Raw genomic sequence first — 22,277 nt, 5'->3', positions numbered from 1 at the left:
GGGAGGTGTAAGGAGAAAGTTAAGAATTTAGAGTAAGACCTATAATTGAAAATCTACAAGATGTGAGAAGTAGACTTTGGAAATCTAGAGATTAGTAATGTTGAAAGAGATTACAAAGAAGGGCGAGCCAAGGCAATAAAAAGCTTTTTAGGCAAGGATGAAAAGATATAAATTAAGACACTGCTTAATCAAAGTGAACCTGGGGTTGTTGGCTGAATAGAATATATGCAAGTTAAAATGCAGGTGATTGTTTAGGATGAACAAGTTTATGGATAACGAAGAAGTGCTTTGGAATAATCTTGGGTTCTCGAAACAAAAATATAACTTTGCATTCCAGTGGATAAGCTAAGGCTTGGAGGAGTCGTGTGATTTTACAGAGACAGAATATTTTCCCCCAGAAACCATCAGCAGCAGCTCACCTTGAAATCGCGCGTGATAACGATCATAATGAAAGTCTGATTCAGACATAGGCCGTTCTTGGAGAGAAAGATGGAGTGAACAATGCATCGTGGCAAATATTTACACCATTTACATTCACACTGCGCTTGTGCAATATCAAGTTGATCTCAAAGCATAACGACAATTTTCACTGCACCAAGAGATTTCACACAACATCATTTTCTATTGAAAAAACATGAATGACAGTTCCATGCTGTATCCTGTCCCCTGATTTCTGAGGTGGGCTTTCATGCATGAGGAGTGATCAACAATGCAAACACATTGTGCCTCATGCAAAATAAACATGCACGAATGATTTTAAAAGTCAGACCTGATTTGTTCATAGGTTTGGATGTTTGGCTTTTACAACGCTTTCCCCAATCTGGCTCCATAAAAAAATTAAGTCACTCTCCGTGCCGATGGTAAGAACAGCAAGGATACACCCATGCATACTGTGAGAAAGCTGTGTCCATCACAACAACGAGCAACAAAACAAGGATAAAGCACAGGAAATGCATACAGAGATCACATCACAAATGACACAGACTTATTTCACTATTCCTCTAGAAAAGGTAACAAAAAGGTAGACTCACAGATAGAAAACTTGTTGCTGTTGTCTTTCCCTGGGAACAATTTAACTCCTCTAGATTTAAAATCTATGGACTTTTTCACTATTTAGAAAAACAAACAAAAATGCACATCAGAAGAAACAATTTACTAATTTTCTTTAAAAGAATCTTGTTATTTAATAAGCTCCAGTGTTGCTGTGATGCACTTCATTGCAAGAAAAAAGATATATAAACAATTACGCCTTTTTTTATTAAAACAAACATGAAAAAATGTTGGTCAGTTCATTTCCAGTTTCCATCTTATATGATTATAGCAGGTGCAATTGTTAAAAACATAAATCCAGGAGCGAAGATTCTCCAGTTAACATTAAACAAGATAGTTTGAAAGCACCACAAAACAAATCCACAAGTGTATTGTCATTTATTTTATGTGAAGCAAACCGTATTCTGGACGTACATTCTATTTTGAAGAACACAATACACAAATCTTTGTGGGCATTCTCAGACAGAGCACGCATATACTTCAAAGTAATCAAGTGCATTGGATATCTTATTGGTTGACTTCACAGCATCCAAGCATATCTGTCTAAACCAAGAGAAATTATGATTGCTTATTCTATTATCAACAGCATAAAATCTGGAAAGTACAGTCGGCAACAATATCTTTAATGCCCTTGATCATTGTGTGCAAAATGCTCGTGAGATTCTGATAAACTTTCAAGATGTTTTCTTTTAATGATGTTCATCTTTTCTTTCATTTTAAAATGGCATAACCAGAGCCCATTCAGCCCGTCAGCTGTGTACTGGATCCAACATGAGCAATCCCATTTGGCCCATTCCCCTTTACTTATTCTCTCTTACACATGTCCCAGAACTCCACGTTGATTAATATGTTTGATATAATTTGCAAAGGACCCCCTGATCAGTGATTCAGCAAAGAGACATGCTTTAGAAGTTTGTGAGCAGAGGATGTTAGCGAATAAGATGCTTTGACTTGGAACAGTAGATATATTTTTACATTGCAATTCCCCATATGATAGACACAAAATGCTGGAGTAATTAAGCGGGACAGGCAGCATCTCTGGTGAGAAGGAATAGGTGATGTTTCGGGTCTCGAAGGGAAGATGGGACCTGTAGTGGGAGTTTCGGAGGGAAACTCGACCCGAAATGTCACCCATTCCTTCTCTCCAGAGATGCTGCCTGTCCCACTGAGTTACTCCAGCTTTTTGTGTCTATCTTCGGTTTAAACCAGCATCTGCAGTTCCTTCATACACAGATCCCCATATGACATCATCCTGACAATATGCATGCTCTTGTGGTAAAGTGTGTAGGAAATCTCCACCCCTTTCAGCTTCACTCCGAAACTCCCTGGTCAACTTGTTCCTTCCCACCCAAACCACCCCCTCCACAGGTACTTTCCCCTGCAACCAAAGGAGATGCAACACATGTCCCTTTACCTCCCCCCTTGACTCCATCCAAGGACCCAAACAGTCTTTCCAGGTGAGGCAGAGGTTCACCTGCATCTCCTCCAACCTAATCTATTGTATCCACTGTTCCAGGTGTCAACTTCTGTACATCGGCGAGACCAAGCGCAGGCTCGGCGATCGTTTCGCTGAACACCTCCGCTCAGTCCGCCTTAACCAACCTGATCTTCCGCTGGCTCAGCACTTCAACTCCCCCTCCAATTCCCAATCTGACCATTCTGTCCTGGGCCTCCTCCATTGTCAGAGTGAGGCCCAGCCACAAATTGGAGGAACAGCACCTCATATTTCACGGGTAGTTTACACCCCAGCGGTATGAACATTGACTTCTCTAACTTCAGATAGCCATTGCTTTCCCTCTCTCTCCGTCCCCTCCCCCTTCCCAGTTCTCCCACCAGTCTTCCTGTCTCTGACTACATTCTATCTTTGTCCCGCTCCCTCCCCTGACATCAGTCTGAAGAAGGGTCTCGACCCGAAACGTCACCCATTCCTCTCTCTCAAGATGCTGCCTGACCCGCTGAGTTACTCAAGCATTGTGTGTCTACCCTCTTGTGGTAAAGTGTTATTTGAGGTCAATCACTCCTGCACAGAGGAGGAGGAAGAGGAAGAGTTAATAATTCTCGATTAAACTCATTGATCACCTGAAGGTCATTGAAATAAAAATTATGTGGAGACATCAGATCAGATCATTTATCTGCTTCCTGATCAGAGAAAGATGCATGGTTATAGAAATCTATCCAACTAATCTCTGCAGTTTCAGATTCAGATTAGTTTACTGTCATATACACCAGGCCACAAAGAAACTCCTTGTTTACATGCAGCTCAGAGTAAATCGTATGCACAACAGATACACCAAGAAATACAACAATGAACGCAAAATAGCTGAATAGCGCAACAATTGTATTGTAATCTTTGTACCATCCAGTATTGTGTTTTCATGTGGTATATATGCGGGACTAATTTAAATCTTCTTTTATGAAATCCATTACTTTGTTGAAAATGAATATTTTGCTTTATTACATCCAACAAAAAGTTGTGACAAATAAATACATCTCACAACCCAAGGCAAAATAAATCACTCTTCATGGCTGTATAGTGAATTATCACATTTAAATATGGAAAATCTACAATTGATCAAATTCTTAATTATTTTGTTTCTAATTGTGTTTATTGTATCATTTTTCAACATCTGCAGTAAATGTATAAATATTACAATGCATTTGCAGAATCTTTAATTGGTTATGGACTGTATATCTCATTTTCAAATTAATTGTGTGCAAAAAATAATTTTCAGGTAATATATTTAAAAATACATATATATATATATATTGATAACAGATCATACCAAATTGGTTTATTCATAACAATGGCAAGCATGTGGACTGAAGTAGAGTAATAGGATGTAATCAAAGTAACTAGTAAAGGTTTCACAACTATTACACAGATTTGTCAAACTCGTTTACCAATAATGCTAGAAATTTTCCCTGTCCAATACTTTTTGTTTCTAATTCCCATTTCTGGAACCTGCAACACTTTTTTTTTTTTTTTTAAGATTCCCATTTATGAATATCACTGGTTGATTAGATTGCTTAATCAGCAGACTCAAAAATAATATGTTTTATCTTGTGGGTGTAGGAGAAGTGACTAAGCCTTTCTCATCTGACAGACTTGATGACTTGGAAAATGAGTACAGGCTCAGAGTTGGTCATTCAGTCGGCTCTTTGGGATTAATACAAACATTGTGTGAAGAATAGGGTCATTGAAGAATTATGAATTGGGAGGAATATTGGAACTATAAATTAATCCAGTCGAATTATTGAATCAGATAAAAATAAATGCAAACGCTGCAAAGATGAATGCAAACTCTACAAGAGTCAATCAGAAAATGATTTGCATTGTTTCATTTGTACGCATGTTGGCATTCAGGCGGTTCAGTGGTACAATGACAGAGACCTGGGTTCGATCCTGACTATGGGTGCTGTCTGTGTGAAATTCGCCCTGTTACCTTGTGGGTTTTCACCGGGTGCTCCGGTTTCCTCCCACATTGCAAAAATGTGCAGGTTTGTAGGTTAATTTTCTTCTGTGAATTGTTCCTAGTGTGTAGGATAGAATTAGTGTACAGGTGAACTAGCACACTAAACTGAACTAGTGTTGGTCAGCATGGACTTGTTGAGCCATGAGGCCTGTTCCATGCTGTATCTCTGGGCTAAACTAAACATTTCATTTCAGTTGGTCTTTGAAAATCAAGTCTTTGAAACTGGGAAAAATATTTTGGATTAAATCGGTCTTTCCCAATGTCAAAATGTAAGTTCAGTACAGATGCTTTATATCCTGCTCGATTAAATCCATCATCAAATTCAACTGAAAAGAATATTGAAAGAGCTGGAAAACAGAATAGCAATGTGCTAGCAATATTTGATGCTCTAAAATATCCAAGTGTTCTTAGAGGATTTAATTTTTAATTTCTCTTGAATAAAAACATTGATATCAGCAGAATATCCAACCGTGGTTGTGAAAAGCTATTTGAGTCGAAAAGTTTCCAACAAATTCTACTTGGGATCCAAATGTTTTCAGATTTCATTTTAATTATTTTAGGCATGCAGTGGAAAAAAAAAATTCCAGTGAGATTGATAGATGATTGATTGGAGATTTCTGTACTATGAGGAAGTCAACTCTAAATCTGAAGAAGGGTCTCGACCCAAAACATCACTGTTTCCTGTTCTCCACAGATGCCGCCTGACCCGCTGAGTTACTCCAGCTTTTTGTGTCTATCTTCTGAGATAAATGTGGATGTGAGCTAAGCTTGACCCCATCCAACCTGAATACCTTCCACGGTTTTCTTCAACGATTCAGTTATTGGAATCAGTTTCCTAAAGGCACCAACATCCCCTCAAAGAAGCTCCCCCTTCCCAAATGCAATGGACCTAATGGCATTTAAGTCATGAAAGGGATGCAATAAAATTCAAATTGGTGAAACACACCACCTTTAATCTCAATGCTCCAAACAAATCAGAGGAGCACCAGTAAGGAGTGGAAAGTGTCGGCTCTGCCCAGCAGCTGCTGCTCACCTGCCGCCCGTTTGTCTTTTGTGTTTTTTGTTGTTTTTTGTCTTAATTGTAGTGTTTAGATGTGATGTAGTGTTTTTTTGTGCTTGTGTACTATGTGGGGGGGGGGGGACTGTAAAACTGTAAAATTGTCTCTTCCGAACGGAGACGCGACCTTTGTTTTCTGGGTGGTGTCTCCGTTCCCGCTGCGGCCTACCATTGGCCAAACACCTGGAGCTGGCGGCCTCCAGCTGGGACCACCTGGGCTCTGGTTCGCAGAGCCCGCGGACCGGACTTACCATCTGTGGAGCCGGCTGCCTTCGGAGGCTGTGGTGGCGCTGCGGGTGCGGCTGCGACTCGCCTTCGGAGGCTCCGGAGGCTTCGGCCGCGGGCCGCGTGGATATCGGAAGCTCGCAGCCCCCTGGGTGGGGGCCGACATCGGGAGCTCCGGCAGCGGCAGCGTCTTCGCCCACCCCGAATCGCGGGGCTTGGGTCGGCCCGCCGCGGACCTTTCACCGCCCGGCGCGGCCTGGAATAGGCTGCGGGATTTTTCTCTGCATGGCGGGGCTTCAAAGTCGGGAGCCCCGACCGCCCCGACTTGGCAACTTCAACAACCTGACCGCGGGAGAAGACAGCAGGGGAAGAGAAAAAGACATTCTGGCCTTCCATCACAGTGAGGAGGTGACTGGAGGAGACTCACTGTGATGGATGTTTCTTTTTGTTTTCTTTTGTGCTGGTTTGTGATTGTGTGTGTTATTGCTTAGTTTTATTGCTCTTATTGTTGGACTGTGGGTGACGGAATTTCATCCAAAAGACTTGTTTTTTTGGATGACAATAAAGGTTATTCTGATTCTGATTCTTCTGAGAGAAAATGCCAAAAAAGGAAAAACTAGGACTGAGAGGACACAACTATCCAAAAAAAAAGAAAATATTCCAGTTAATAAAAAACTAACAGATGAAGTGATGTAGATTGAAGATTACAAAGGCTGTGAATAAGATAGGCATAGAATTGCTTCAAAAGTCAACTTTTAAAATCCTGAATTCCCTGTCCAATAGTTTAGCATGTCCCATATGTAGTTTTGAGAATAATAACATAGAAATACATAATGCAAATCTGGGTGAGCATGAGGAAGAAAGAAAAAGGATGTTGGGTGGAGTGAGCTGATGCAAGCTAGGAAGTACACGTACATTAAGCACAAATGCCAGTCCAGACCAATTAGGATGACTGGCATTCAATAGACAATAGACAATAGGTGCAGGAGTAGGCCATTCGGCTCTTCGAGCCAGCACCGCCATTCAATGTGATCATGGCTGATCATTCTCAATCAGTACCCCGTTCCTGCCTTCTCCCCATACCCCCTGACTCCGCTATCCTTAAGAGCTCTATCTAGCTCTCTCTTGAATGTATTCAGAGAATTGGCCTCCACTGCCCTCTGAGGCAGAGAATTCCACAGATTCACAACTCTCTGACTAAAAAAGTTTTTCCTCATCTCTGTTCTAAATGGCCTACCCCTTATTCTTAAACTGTGGCCCCTGGTTCTGGACTCCCCCAACATTGGGAACATGTTTCCTGCCTCTAACATGTCCAACCCCTTAATAATCTTATACGTTTCGATAAGATCCCCTCTCATTCTTCTAAATTCCAGTGTATACAAACCTAGTCGCTCGATTCTTTCAACATATGACAGTCCCGCCATTCCGGGAATTAACCTAGTAAACCTACGCTGCACGCCCCTGGAGGCCAGAATTACACTGCGGGACAATATACATCTTTGTTCAAATTCCAAATAATAACATTGTTTGCTCAATCTAAATTGTAAGTCAAGGCAATTCCCAAAATTCATTTGCCCTCAAATGAAATGCAAATGCACGTGAAGACTTTTCCCTCAAATCAATTGGCTTTCTAATGTTCTTGGTAAAATCTCAATGAATCCAATGGCACTGCATTCAGCTGAATACGCACAATTTACAAAGACAATAATGGCAAATTATTCTGGTGGAGCTGGCTTGCATCCAACATGAATATATTATTGTGAGTTTTCCAAAGAGTCTAAGAAAAGCACAACCTGAATGAACACTTTAAGAATCATTGATTCTCTATTCGGGAACAATTACCACTATTCCAAAAAGGTCACAATGGCGTATGTCATTGAAAATCACGGAGCTTCAAAAATGATACAAGATGGAAACACCTTTTCTCTTAAACGGTTAGAAAACCACTGCAGGTAAATCTAACAAAATAAAGAAAAAATCCATTAAAAATATATAATTATGGTTTACTCTCTGAAATTGCTTAAACCAATTGTGTGTTATGTATATTAAAAATGATATATTCATAAAACTACAGTTATATTGTGCAAGAATAGTATTAAACCAAACCTACATAATAGCTTTCCATAGAAACAAAAAATACCCAGATCATTTTGATACATGTGATATATTGGCTTGATGCCTGCAGCCCATATTTGTATCTTAAGTATGGGGGGGCAACACTGGAGTAGATAGGAAGCAAGTTGGTACCTTCGATTTGACATACTAAGCAAATTAGATGGATATTTTGCTAACGATGCCAATCCAGATGGAGATTGAGACAATCTCAACTCGTCAAAGTACGTCATGCCGAGTCTCAAGGAAGTTCTCATTAATTGGCTTTGGTGGGAAGGACTCTTCCTGTGCCCAGCCTTAGGAAATCAGAAATGTGAAGGCAAAGTACACCACTGAAGACTACAGTGCTCGTTTCCTGTGATAGACCTAGCCAGAACAAACCTCCATTGGTAGATTATGTTCTGCCATATTCACAATCAAAGCACATCCTAGTTGATCTCACCACAACCCGAAAAAGATGGCCATGACATTGTGAATTATGTGAAAACCTAAATGGAGATTTTGAAAACATTATGCAATACATTCCATAAGAGCTCACAATTGATAGTCTACCACTACTTTCCATAAATGACAAGTTGCTAGAATGTACAGGCAAACTTTAAGCATGATGCATTAAAAATACATTTTGAGAATGATAGATTTTAAGAATGTAACACAATGATGGTTTGAACTAATGGTGCAACTTAAAGCAATGCTGCTTATTTACTGGCAATTCACCAGTAATTGAACGCTGGAAATAAAGTTGAGATGCTTCCCAGCATTCCTACCCTCTTTTGTCCGCCAATTAAGAAAGCCTTTTCTTGTTTTGAAGAAGCCTCTTGAAATATAAGTTTAAATTCTGAGCTCAAAGGGAAGCTTCTGTGTAGGCTGAACGGTTATCTTAGTAGGTGAAATGGGAGAGGTTGTAGGTGTATTTCCTGTTGACAGATTGGCTTGGGAAAATGGCCTGCAAATCTGATAGTCATACTTCCCATTCCCCAACATACTCCCGAGGCTCTTGAGGCTTTCCATTTTGTTTTATATTGAATGCTTCATGCCTCCTTTGCTATTCTTGTTTTCTGGCTGACAACATCTTCCTCCTTTCATGTCCTTTATGATTGCCTTATTTTTATCCTGCACCATCGTGCATCACTAACATAATTTCTGGTTTTGCAGATTCCTTCACCGCCTGCCCTTGTTTGGAATATTCTTTATAACCTAAACATTAACACATATTTTCACTGCAGTGGAAGATCATGAATCTTACCAATACCATTTCTGAAAATACAGCTCAACTTAGTTGGTTAGATAGAGGAGCACTGGGGGCTAGCGGAATCAAGGGAGTTAGATAGAGCTCCAGGGGCTAGCAGAATAATAATAATAATAATAATATTCATTTATTGTCATTGCAACGAGTACAACGAAATTAAAAAATAGCCAATCCTGACGGTGCGTACAAACATATATGCAATAAATGCAAAAAACAAATAAATACAATTATATTAAGTACAAAGATTTTTTAACAGTGTTGCGTAGTGCAGAAGGTAGTGTTCAGTTCTCGTATGGCCCTGGGGTAAAAACTGTTCTTAAGTCTGTTTGTTCGGGATTTGATCGACCTGAAACGTCGACCAGAGGGCAGATGAACAAACAGACGGTGGCCGGGGTGGGATGGATCTTTTATTATTTTGCCTGCTCTACTGAGGCAGCGTAGGCTGAACAGGTGCTCCAGGGAGGGCAGTGAGCAGCCGATGATCTTCTGGGCCGTCGTAATGACCCACTGAAGGGCCTTCCTGTCCTTTTCTGAGCAGCTGGCATACCATGTGGTTATACAGTATGCCAGCACACTCTCGATGGAGCAGCAATAGAAGGACATCATGATATGGGGAGAAGGAATCAAGGGATATGGGGAGAAGGCAGGCACAGGTTACTGATTGTGGATGACCAGCCACGATCACAATGAATGGCGGTGCTGGCTCGAAGGGCCAAATGGCCTCCTCCTGCACCTATTTTCTATGTTTCTATGGTTCTATGTTTTTATGTAACCTGCGAGGCACCTCCATATTTTGTTGCTGTTTATTTATTTATGAAAGAGGACTGCATATTTTATGAACTGGTCACTAAAATCAACAACTTACATTTCCTCTCACAGGACGATTCCTCGTCTGAATAAACCTCTTGACCCAAAACATCACCTATTCCTATTCACCAGAAATGCTGCCTGATCCGCTGAGTTTCTTCAGCATTATGTGTCTATCTTCAGTGTAAACCAGCATCTGCTGTTCCTACACATTTCCTCTTGAGTGTCAGTAGGTTTGGGATACCCATGTTTCTGCATGCAGGCAATTAAACTCCTATGATCTGTTTCGTCAGTGAAACCAATTACCCAACTCAAAGCATCATTGCCTTTAGTTTTCAAAAATCTTAAGAAATTTTTCCTACTTTCCAACATATAAGGAGTTGTTATTGAGAAAGAAACTTATCTCTTATACACGAGCAATCTCGCAGCTGCACGACCTTACTCTACAGTTTAGGACACAGGCTCACACTATCAGGCGAAGGGAGTCATTTAAGAACAAGGAACCCCTATACTCCTCTGTCTACTCCCTATCACTCCTAAAGGGACAGACACATTCCATTCCCAATGCTAACATTTGTACCACAAGCATCCATCTTACTGCTTTCTACTGAAAATAAGCATCCATTTTATATTAGCTAATAGCATAGATTCTCAATAGTATTGAATGGTGAGAATAATTCATTAGACTCTCTTGTTGGAGATGGTCACTAATGCTGTAGAAATTGTTCTGACTGATTGATTCAGGTGGAGTACAGTAATTCCAACAGGTGTGCAATAGCCTGCCGGTCAGTCATGGACACAGCTCTCCCTACCATCATAACCATCTACATCATAACCATCCACAATAGTTGATAATAGATGCCATCTTTGAGACGCTGTCTCATAAAGATGGCATCTATCATCAAGGATCCCCATTGTTCAGCCCATGGCCTCTTCTCGCTGCCAACTTTGGGCAGAAGATACCGAAACCTTAAGTCCCACACCACCGTTGAAGAATGGTTATTCCTGCAAACTATCAGGTTCTTGAACCAGTCTGGGCAACCCGAATTCTGTCACAGCAATGGAAGAATGGATTGACTGGGCTTGTGTGAACTGGAATTTAGAAGGATGAGAGGGGATCTTACATAAAATTCTTAAAGGATTGGACAGGATAGATGCAGGAAAAATATTCCCGATGTTGGGAGAGTCCAGAACAGGGGTCACAGTTTAAGAATAAGGGGAAGGCCATTTAGGACTGATGAGGAAAAACCAGAGAGTTGTGAATCTGTGGAATTCTCTGCCACAGAAGGCAGTGGAGGCCAATTCACTAGATGTTTTCAAAAGAGAGTTAGATTTAGCTCTTAGGCCTAAAGGAATCAAGGGATACAGGGAAAAAGCAGGAACGGGATACTTATTTGAGTTGATCAGCCATGATCATATCGAATGGCGGTGCTGGCTCGAAGGGCTGAATGGCCTACTCCTGCACCTATTTTTCTATGTTCCTAAGAATACAGGCCACCTCTTGTACCACCAATAACTTGTTTACTAATTGTGTATTTTTGTATTAATATCTTGATTTTTGCAGTCTTTTTCTTTTCACTGTCTTATATGATTGATGTAAAAAATGCACTTAATTTATATCTTCGTGTGCTATGAGTCCATGTGGGTGTGCTGCTGCTACAAGCAATATTTTAATTTTACCTGTACCCCACCCTTGAAAATATGATAATAAGCATGACTTGACCCGATTTAAAACCCCATTAATTAAATTAATAATTAACGGGATTTAAACACCATAGTCACCATGTATCATAGTATTTGAACTCAGATCTCTAATGGCCAGACCCAACTTCTGGATTGTAATTTAAGGCATCTGGATTGTTTGGTGATCTAATTGTGCCACCACCAACAAAACCAGAAATCTGCCTTCATTAAACGGAGTTATGTGAATCTCTCGTTCTCAATTCATTTACCAATGTGGTGTACAGTTGCAAATCTAAAGTAGTCTCTAACTTGAATCCACAAAGCTCCGTTTTGTGAGCCCATTAGCCCGACAACAGATCCCGTAGTTCAGTTGATTCAACCAAATCAATGGTTTGCCTTAACTGTGTGTGCTCCAACTTTAACTAGCAGTTACCAGAGAGGGGTTTTTATCAAATGTTCCCTGGAAGTTCAAATAAATGACACACAAAGTCATTACCCTCTCTGCTACTTGAATCACCACATCCAAAAAAATTAAATCAGGCTCATTCAGGCATGACCTACCATTTCCAGCCCGTGCAAAGCAACACAGGCTCCAGGCTAAAATATGCAAGTGTTATTGGACTGCAGTTGTTCTCAGAATAAATGTTATTGCTGAAAGATAATTAGGCAGAAGTTATTAGAATGAAAAATAACATTTTAATGAAGCAGTTGTGAAAATAAGATTTAAATTTAAGTGAATGCACACAAAATCCTTCAATTAGTTATTTTGCAAATGTGTTTTCAAATAAATGAATGCAAATATTATGCTGCAGATTATGTGAAGTGGACTAAGGGGGGATTTATCTGCATGCAGGGTAGCCAGTCATAATTAGAGCACCAAAACAAATATAAATCATTTTTCAAGGGCTTCAACGTTGATGAATACAGTGGTTGGATTAAACCTGATATGAAAAAGACTAGTTGAAATTGGCATGATGCCTTTCCCTTTACAATGACTTTCAACAAAGGAAAAGAAATATTAAAAAATAAAATCAGTGCGACTCTTCTTGGAGTCTCCACTGTTTTCAGATTTCCATCTGCCTTGTCCAGCAGCTAAGGCCATTACAAAGTGTAAATAATAATAATAATAATAATAAACATTTATTTTTTATAGCGCTTTTCCAAATGCTCAAAGACGCTTTACAAAAACAGTCAAGACATAAAAACAAACAGACAAACTGTCCTGACGGAGAAGCGGCGAACAAATAGCGCCAGCGTCCTCTCACGTCAGGGTCCGGCAGTAGACAATAAAGAACACAAGACACACAATTACAATTTTTAACACAAACAGCCATCACAGTGATTGCTCCAGGCACACCCTCACTGTGATGGAAGGCAAAGAAAAGTCTTATCTCCTCCTCATTCTTCTCCCATGGTGCCACGAGGCGATCGAGGCTCCCAACTTTTGAAGCCCCCACCGGGCGATGGAAAGTCCCAGGGCCGAGCCGAGCAGGCCGATGAAGGTCCTGAGCCCCCACCGGGCGATGGAAAGTGCCGCGGCCAGGCCACGCAGGGCGATGAAGGGCCTGCGAGCGGGTCAATCAAACCTCGTGCTTCGGGGCGGTCGAAGCTGCTACGGCCTGCAGGGCCCACGGCCGAAGCCTCCGAGATGGTAAGTCCAGGCCCTGCGACCGGAGTCTTCAAGGTCGATCCCAGCTAGAGGCAGGAAACATGTTCCCAATGTTGGGGGAGTCCAGAACAAGGGGCCACAGTTTATGAATAAGGGGTAGGCCATTTAGAACTGAGATGAGGAAAAACTTTTTCAGTCAGAGAGTTGTGAATATGTGGAATTCTCTGCCTCAGAAGGCAGTGGAGGCCAATTCTCTGAATGTATTTAAGAGAGAGCTAGATAGAGCTCTTAAGGATAGCGGAGTCAGGGGGTATGGGGAGAAGGCAGGAACGGGGTACTGATTGAGAATGATCAGCCATGATCACATTGAATGGCGGTGCTGGATTGAAGGGCTGAATGGCCTCCTCCTGCACCTATTGTCTATTGATTTAGTTTCATTAAATCATTGCGCATGAACTAGAGCAGTTGATCTAATTTTGGCACAATGGAATTAACACAATGACACCAACAAACTACATTTAAATTCCTATTAAGGCATATTGTCAATTGATCGTGAATTATGAAAAATAGCTTTGTTTAGTTACTATGCTTACATACTCTAAACAATTTAAAGCACAGGCGGATTTACACCTCAATGTTTTTAAAGTGCAGGGTATTTTTTTTGAAGAAAGAGAAGATTTGGGGGAACAATTTGCACAGAGGGGATCATCAATGACATAATATGTTACATATTTCATCAGTTAATGGAAATCCTGAATATAGTTTACAGATCAGAGCAGAGTGTGAACGTAATTTGGCAAATTAGCACAAAGGCTATAAATATCGTTCCGTGCATAAGTAAAGATTTAAAGCATGTGCACATATTATTTCCATTGACTTATTTCCACTGATTGTGTTATTTAACCTGTAAGTGATTTTTGTTTAGGAAATCTCCAAGCATATTGCCTTAAAGCAACAGGCAGGGGACCTTCAACATGAAGTGTTACCTTTGTTTCTCTTCCCATAGATGAAGCCTGACCTACCATTTCCAGTGGATTGTGTTTTTTTAATTTTGGATATCTCAGAACAAATGCGTTCCAAATGCTACAATGGAAAGGGTACCATGGAAATGTTCATAATCATAAGGGCGTTCATGAAAATGGGCTTGATTGAACTGATATTGACCAACACCACAACTGAACTGGCAACTGAAAAGACGAACCAAAAACAAAATTGCAGTATTATCCTTTTGCAAATGCTCTTAATAAATGGTCTTCAGATACTTATGAATTAATGGGGCATAAATACTATAATTGGAATGTTTTTTTACAATCTCTTGTTAATGGATAAAACTATCTCAAAGAAATATATGTTGGCCCATTTAACAACCTTGTGTCAGGTAATTGAAAATAACCACGAGGAATGTTTAATAAATTTGAGTCTTTTTTAATGAGGCTCATTCACCACTAATTAATATTACATCATATTCAATTGTAGTGGAATCGTTTTATGAAAACTAATGATTTATTTACCAGGCAGTGATTCAGTAATGTAGCTTCTCATACAATGAGAGAGATGAAGCTGGAAAATTTCTAATAAGTAATATGTAACATTCATATTTATCCAATTATTTCATATCAATTGGAATTATATTTTATGATTTCACATGCTGTGCAATAACCATACAACTATTTTGTAAGTAGCTCTTAATAAAAATACAGTGATTCACAGACAGTTATTCCAAGAATCGTAGACAAAGAACAAGAGGTATGAAATATCTGGTCGTGTGACAAATTCTTGGGCAACCGACAAGAGTATAGTTCAGAAACGTTAGTTAGATTTTTGGTTGCCCATGACAGGTATGTCAATGCCAAACACCTCCCCACTGCTGAAGGGATCTGCAGGTCCTCAGGAAGGCAGCTAATATCATCAAAGATCGACACCATCATGGCCACACTCACTTCCCACTGTTGCAATCGGGAAAGTGGTTCGGGAGCCCCGCAAACCATTACCTCCTGGTTCAAGAACAGTCCCCCCCCCCCCCATCAACCATCACGTTCTTAAACCACCCTATACAACCCTAACCTCAGCCCTACCTGAGCTTCGACCCACTACAGACTTTCTGCGACCATTGTTGCTCTATGTATTTTGTTTCTTTCCATTGTCGTGGCCCAGTTTAATTTGAATATCGGATAATTTATTGTGTGTTTATTTTCCGTTGCTTCCCATATGCCTGCAAAGCTGTAGCAATGCAAGAGTTTCATTGTTACAGTCAATATCACGTGCATGTGACAAATGAACAGTCTTGAATGTTTAAAAAGCTGTGCGCACACATCCAATCAAAAATAGATTTGGTTTTGATAGGTGGTGATTTAAGTAAGCAACACATTTTATTTACATCAGTAACCATCTGCTAAATCCCTTATATATTTTGAAATGACACATGACAAGCTGGTAGCAAATATAATGAAGATAAACATCCTGCAAATTTCACCCTAATGCTAGATTGACAAAATGATCAAAATCATACAAGTACGAAGGAGAAGATTACTGTTGACGTGTGGTCTCTGATAAGTCCATTGATGGGCGTTTCTGCTTTCAAATTTCTACATGTATTGAACAGAAGTTAAAATGAAGACAATGCTTGACAAACATCTCCCTGGCTAGAAGATGTTTGCAAAACTTCACCACCAGTTTTCCATGCCCAATCTTATCCGCCAATATTATTAACAAGCCCTCTCTTTTGCCAAAGTAGAGAATTTCCTCAATGTCAACAGGGCAACGGAGATATAGAACAATACTTAGTAGCCATTGTAGACCCATTGTGTACTCGCTGGAATTTGGAAGACTGAGGGGGGATCTTATTGAAACATATAAAATTCTTAAGGAGTTGGAGAGGCTAGATGCGGGAAGATTGTTCCCGATGTTGGGGGAGTCCAGAACCAGGGGTCACAGCTTAAGGATAAGGGGGAAGTCTTTTAGGACCGAGATGAGAAAACATTTCTTCACACAGAGAGTGGTGAGTCTGTGGAATTCTCTGCCGCAGAGGGTAGTTGAGGCCAGTTCATTGGCTATATTTAAGAGGGAGTTAGATGTGTCCCTTATGGCTAAAGGGATCAGGGGGTATGGAGAGAAGGCAGGTACAGGTTACTGAGCTGGATGATCAGCCATGATCATATTGAATGGCGGTGCAGGCTCGAAGGGCTGAATGGCCTACTCCTGCACCTATTTTCTATGTTTCTATGTTCAAACTGTGTGATTTGCATGAAATTTCATTATTTGCAATTTTGAGCTCTCTCCATTAACCTACAAGCAATAAACACACAACCTGATGTGGTGTCCCCTGGAGAGGGGACAGAGATGGTTTAGAAGAATGTTGCCAGGCCTAGAGGGTCTGAGCTATAGGGAAAGGTTGAGTAGGCTGAGACTCTATTCCCTGGAGTGCAGGAGAATGAGGGGTGATCTTAATAGAGGTGTATAAAATCATGAGAGGAATAGACTGGGTGGATGCAGAGTCTCGTGCCCACAGTGAATCGAGGACCAGAGGACATAGGTTTAAGGTGAAGGGGAATAGAAATAATAGGGATCTGAGGGCTAACTTTTTTACACTTTGAAAGGGTGGTTGGTGAATGGAACAAGTTGCCAGGGGAGGTAGTTGAGGCTGGAACTATCTCTACATTTAAGAAGCAATTGGCCAGGTACATGGATAGGACAGGTTTGGATCGATATTGACCAAACGCAGGCAGGTGGGACAAGTGTAGCTGGGACATGTTGGTAAGTAGGGCCGAAGGGCCTGTTTCCACACTGTATCACTATATGACCCTATGACTAACCTACAATCTTAATATGTTAATATTAAATGCTGCTACACAAAATATAGAAAATACAGACAGCAAAAGGCTATTTGTCCCACCATCATGGCAAATTAAACATATCCATCTACCTATGCATGGTCCATATCCCTCTAATGCCTGCCTTTTCTTTTGTGTATCTAAATATCTCAAACATTGCTATCATGTCTACCTCTACTGTCTGCCTTGGGTGCATTTCCAGGCATCTACCACCCTCTGTGTAAAGAAAAACCTTGCTTCACAAATGTGCTTTAAAAACTTCCTCCCACACGACCTATCACAATGTGCCATCTACTGTGTGAAATTCTCATCTTCAGGAAAGGACTCGGCCTCCCATAGTTTTATATACTTCTATATCAGGTTGCCCCTCAGCCTCGGACACTCCACATAAAACAATCCACTGTTCCTTATAGTTATAACGCTCCAATCCTGGAAAACCTTCTGCATCCTTTCCAAAGCTTCCCCATCCTTCCAATAGTGTGGTTGCCAGAATTGCGCACAATACTCCAAATGGCGGCCCAACTAAAGTTTCATGTAACAACAAAAGTCCAAACTTTTTATGCTATCGAATCGTGTTGCCATATTCAGGGAGCTCCAGACTTACACCCCAAGATCCCTCTGTACATCACTACACCTAAGACCTGTCATTTACTTTTACTTTCCTTTAGCATTTGATATATGGCTGCAAACTTCCAATATGCTTTATGGTATTTACAGAATGTTTACAATTGTAAATATCTAAATGGACCTTCCAATGGTAGAATTGGTTCTATGGGCACATACGAGTTACCCCACATCAAGTAGATACTCTAGGTCAGCTAAACTTCTTCCCAATGCATCTGGGATGTCAGTTCAATGACTGGAAAGATGCGATGTGGCATATTTGGTCAGTGTAGGCAACAAGGCATAAGTAACAAAGCGTGCATGTTCTATGTGCCTGTGCTCAATGGTTTGCTCATACTGGGAAAAGATGCCATACAACATTCTTTCAGTAACCCTTTGATAACCCTTCAGTAACCATTCAAGAAAGGGGGCTTTGAAAATCATTTGTTCCTCTTTTTGATGAACCTAACTGCTCAGCATGTGCTGATATTGGGATCTAAATAACCACCAAGGCTGTGAATAAATATTATATTTTGTGATGTTCGGTTAGTTTTGTGATGAACCTCCTTTATTTTTTCAACTTATAAAAATGTGCCGATTTACGTATGGTTATCATTGTGAGCTCAAGTCAAAATTGTAACAAACCAGAATGCGAGGCCCACTAACTGCAAACACGTTATCATGCTAGGCAAGGATACACGCACACACGCGCACACATACATACATACATATACATATATATATATATATATGTATGTATGTATATATGTATGTGTATATATATATGTGTATATGTATATATAATGTGATTATAAGGACATGCCCAGGGTTCTCATTTGAAAATTGCTGTGGCAACAACCCTCTCTGTTGTCCCAGGTTATGAAGGCACCTCCATTGCCTGGATTCTTAATAGTGACACCATTTGGATGCTACATGTTAAACTAGTTTAGAACTGGAATGAATTGAATTCAGTATCAAAAGATGCGAATTCTCTGTGCCCTGCCAAAGAAGTCAATCCTACTTTGTAACTTGACAGATAAGTGGCAGGAAATGAGCATGCAATGGTTTTAGTGGAAATATGTACTTGAAGGTTGGCGTGGATTCATTGAGCTGAAGGACCAGCTTATGACCTGAACATTGTTGATGATAACAACAGGATTAAAGTCTTGTGAAGATTTCCGCTGTGTGTAATTTTTACAAATATTGTCCTTTGTTTGCTAACCCAAGTAAACCCAAATGGATGTGTTTTTGAAGACAAATAACAGAGATTGCAGCATACAATCTTCAATTTTCATGAAATGGAGATAGTCCCTTCAGCAGATTTGACTGAAATGCAAGACATTTCAGAGATATTTGAGCTATTGCTTCTGACACCCAAAGATTTAGAAGGCACATTCTCAATTATTCTTAGAATATAAATCCCAACTAAAGGATATAGGTTTTGTATCGTTTCTCCAGGACATTGTACAAGAATCATTCTAATGTTTATGGTGTGACAGTAGGAAACAAATGGGGAAAAGGAGAAACAATATGTACAAAGCAAAAGGTACAACTCGATTTTTATTCTAGACTTATCGCTTAATCTGGCCAAGAAATTCACCCTTAAAATTTTGGATACTGATCCTCGGTCTGATATTACACCACACAATACATCAATTTTTTTTTCTCCAAATAATATCATGAAATAAGTTTTAATTTTCTAGTTTAACTGATGGAATGCCTTGTAATAGTATTTTCGCATCTCTGTTTATATATACATTTGCCCTGACTGAATTGCGATTGCCTTTGAAAGTTGAGCATGTTGGATTTTCACCAATTTCTGAGTTGCTGCATGCAGTCAGCCACATGAAATGATGAAGATGTCCGGGATGCATAAAGACTTGTCAGAGTATATTTACAACCGTCAAAAAGTTAATCGATTCATGATACAGTTTACAGCAGTACAGTATGTCAGTTTCAGGCAATATCAGGAGACGATGTGAAATGTACTGCTGACGTAAAATCCCATCAGGGTAAAATCCACCACCCAAGAATCTCTTTTGAATATAGCATTTTGGGGCATCAAAACAAACAATTATGTGCATTAAATAAATAACTTTTTTTTACATTTCTTCCTAAAAAATTGTCCGTTATGTTAAGAGCTCGGCATTCTTGAGGATATTTTCAACAGGTGTAAAGGTCCTTTTAGAATTTAGTTCACACTGTTGTCTGTCCTTGAAACAATGTTGAAGCAGATGCTCCTAGTTTATTCAGAAGTACTGTCTTCAATGTTTTATTGATAGCTCTATTTTTTAACCTACTATTATGTTAGCAACAACACAAAACCACCAAAAGACACACAAAGAAAAAATCCTTGAAAAGAGTAAGAAGTTTTCTTTTAGTGAGCAGTAGTAAAGAAATACAGAGTTGAATGAGTCAAACAATTGTGTTTAGTCCCATCCAGATGATGTTCCCCAATACAAATCAGGAACAAGAAGGGTCTCGACCTGAAACGTCACCCATTCCTTCTCTCCCAAGATGCTGCCTGACCTGCTGAGTTACTCCAGCATTTTGTGAATAAAACAATCTATGAGAGCAGGTTCAAGTTATCTCCCAAAAGTGAAATTCCTTCGCGTGACATTTAACAAAATATCAGCTAGAAATTTTCTACAGTAATCTTTAAATTGAGTAATCCAAGTAAGTTATTATGAACAGACAACATTTGGGAGTAACATTTCTTTCCCTCTCCTTTACATTTTGCAAGGAGTAAACAGGATCTCACGAGAAACCAATGGTACATTAAATAATTTCAGAGGTATCAGGAAACCCTGTATTGCTCTCAAGTTCACCGAAGTGGTTATTTTGTGCTACTCCACAGTGTGCTGTGACAACACACAATCCATGACGTTTATTCACCAAATAAGATGAAACTTTTTTACTTTTTAGTTTAACTCGTGAAATGCCTTGTAATAATAATATTTTTTTCACATCATGTTTGATAGTATTTTTATGCAGGATGTATTATAATGCAACAAGTTTCAAAACTAAGGAAAACACTGATCTGAACAGAGAGAAGGTATTTATTTCACAAAATGCTGGAGTAACTCAGCAGGAGTAACTCAGCAGGCCAGGCAGCATCTCAGGAGAGAAGGAATGGGTGACGTTTCGGTTCGAGACCCTTCTTCAGACAAGAAAGGTCTTGACCCGAAACGTCGCCTATTTCTTCTCTCCTGAGATGCTGCCTGACCTGCTGAGTTACTCCAGCATTCTTTGAAATAAATACCTTCGATTTGTACCGGCATCTGCAGTTATTTTCTTACACGATCTGAACAGAGAGTTGAATTTGCACTTTGGAGACTTGTATATTATCATTACTTATTTATCATTTTGGATACAAGCATACACAATTTTTAAGACTTGTTATTTTAAATGTATTCCTTAGAACCACTCAACGGCTGAAAATTTATCGCTCAATATGCCTGCTTTTGTGACTCCACAATAATCATCCTGATAGGGAGCATTATTTCCCTGTATAAAGTTACCTTGATACTGAGCACTGTATCCCCTGTGCCTGTGGTTGTTGTCTGATACAAAGCGCAGCCTAAGCCAGTTCTTGCTGCTGATAATAGGTGGAGGCAGATTCATTCCGGACAACCTGCAGAAAAACAAAATGGAAGTGCCTTGGTTATTGTCAGCCACACTCATTTAACCCCCTTCATTTTCATCATTGATATATTCAGTGAAAACATTAAAATGAGAGGAATGGGAGATATTGATCTTCACATGATGTAAAGTCTTCAACATTAAAAAGGCATCGATCAACTACAAGTGAACTTGACATTTTAGTTACTCCAGCATTTTGTGTGACCTGCTGAGTTACTCCAGCATTTTGTGAACCCATTCCTTCTCTCCTGAGATGCTGCCTGACCTGCTGAGTTACTCCAGCATTTTGTGAAATAAATACCTTCGATTTGTACCAGCATCTGCAGTTATTTTCTTACACTTGACATTTTATTATACATTTGCTTTTATGGATATTGTTGAATTAGGTATCAGCTTTACAGTGATGTTATCTTAGCTCTTACATTATGAATCAAAATAAATTTGGAGGGTTGGTACATAGTGGTCTTTACCTGACCACAAGATAAATATCATATGTAATTTTGTGTGTTCTAATCAGCAAGTAATGCTCAGTTTTGATTGCACTTAATTCCATTACATTGCACAATAAAGTAATAGTTGACTGCTTCAGTCATAGAATATCAGAGTTTACAATAAATCAAGTTTCCTGATTGATATTTGCTGAATCTGTTCTATTCTTTTCACCACTGTCCAGCACTATTTCTACTTCCTACCAAGAACTGTATCCATGACCTTTGCATTCCTTTCTCCACTCCCAAACTGATGTATATCTCTAGAAATGCAAAATTCCCCCCACCAACCCCCTGCTGACATATTCACTTGTTCTGGTTAAATGTTATCCACCATCATTTACACATTGAAGTCGGGGAGCAAGTGTGGGGGCTTCATTGAGCTGCAAAAACACAATGGTGCAAAGTCTTTGTGCAGGAATAAAAGCATGCCACAGTGCAAAAGAAAA

The 22,277-nt window shown here is 39.8% G+C and overlaps 1 protein-coding gene across 2 annotated transcripts in view; it reads right to left on the bottom strand.

The window, feature by feature from the left end:
- csmd3b (CUB and Sushi multiple domains 3b) overlaps positions 1-22,277 on the bottom strand; it is a 1,698,079-nt gene that overhangs the window by 724,854 nt on the left and 950,948 nt on the right. For both annotated transcript variants that reach the window (XM_078397138.1, XM_078397139.1), the window contains exons 6-7: positions 21,220-21,332; positions 1,032-1,109 (exon numbers count right to left, since the gene is read on the bottom strand). In XM_078397138.1, the coding sequence (XP_078253264.1) occupies positions 1,032-1,109; positions 21,220-21,332 (191 nt within the window). The remainder of the gene's footprint in view (positions 1-1,031; positions 1,110-21,219; positions 21,333-22,277) is intronic.

This window comes from Rhinoraja longicauda, chromosome 4, assembly GCF_053455715.1.
Source record: "Rhinoraja longicauda isolate Sanriku21f chromosome 4, sRhiLon1.1, whole genome shotgun sequence".
In the NCBI taxonomy this organism is placed as follows: domain Eukaryota; kingdom Metazoa; phylum Chordata; class Chondrichthyes; order Rajiformes; family Arhynchobatidae; genus Rhinoraja; species Rhinoraja longicauda.
The sequence above is the reverse complement of the archived record's forward strand: the minus strand, read 5'-3'. Positions and strand labels throughout refer to the sequence as shown.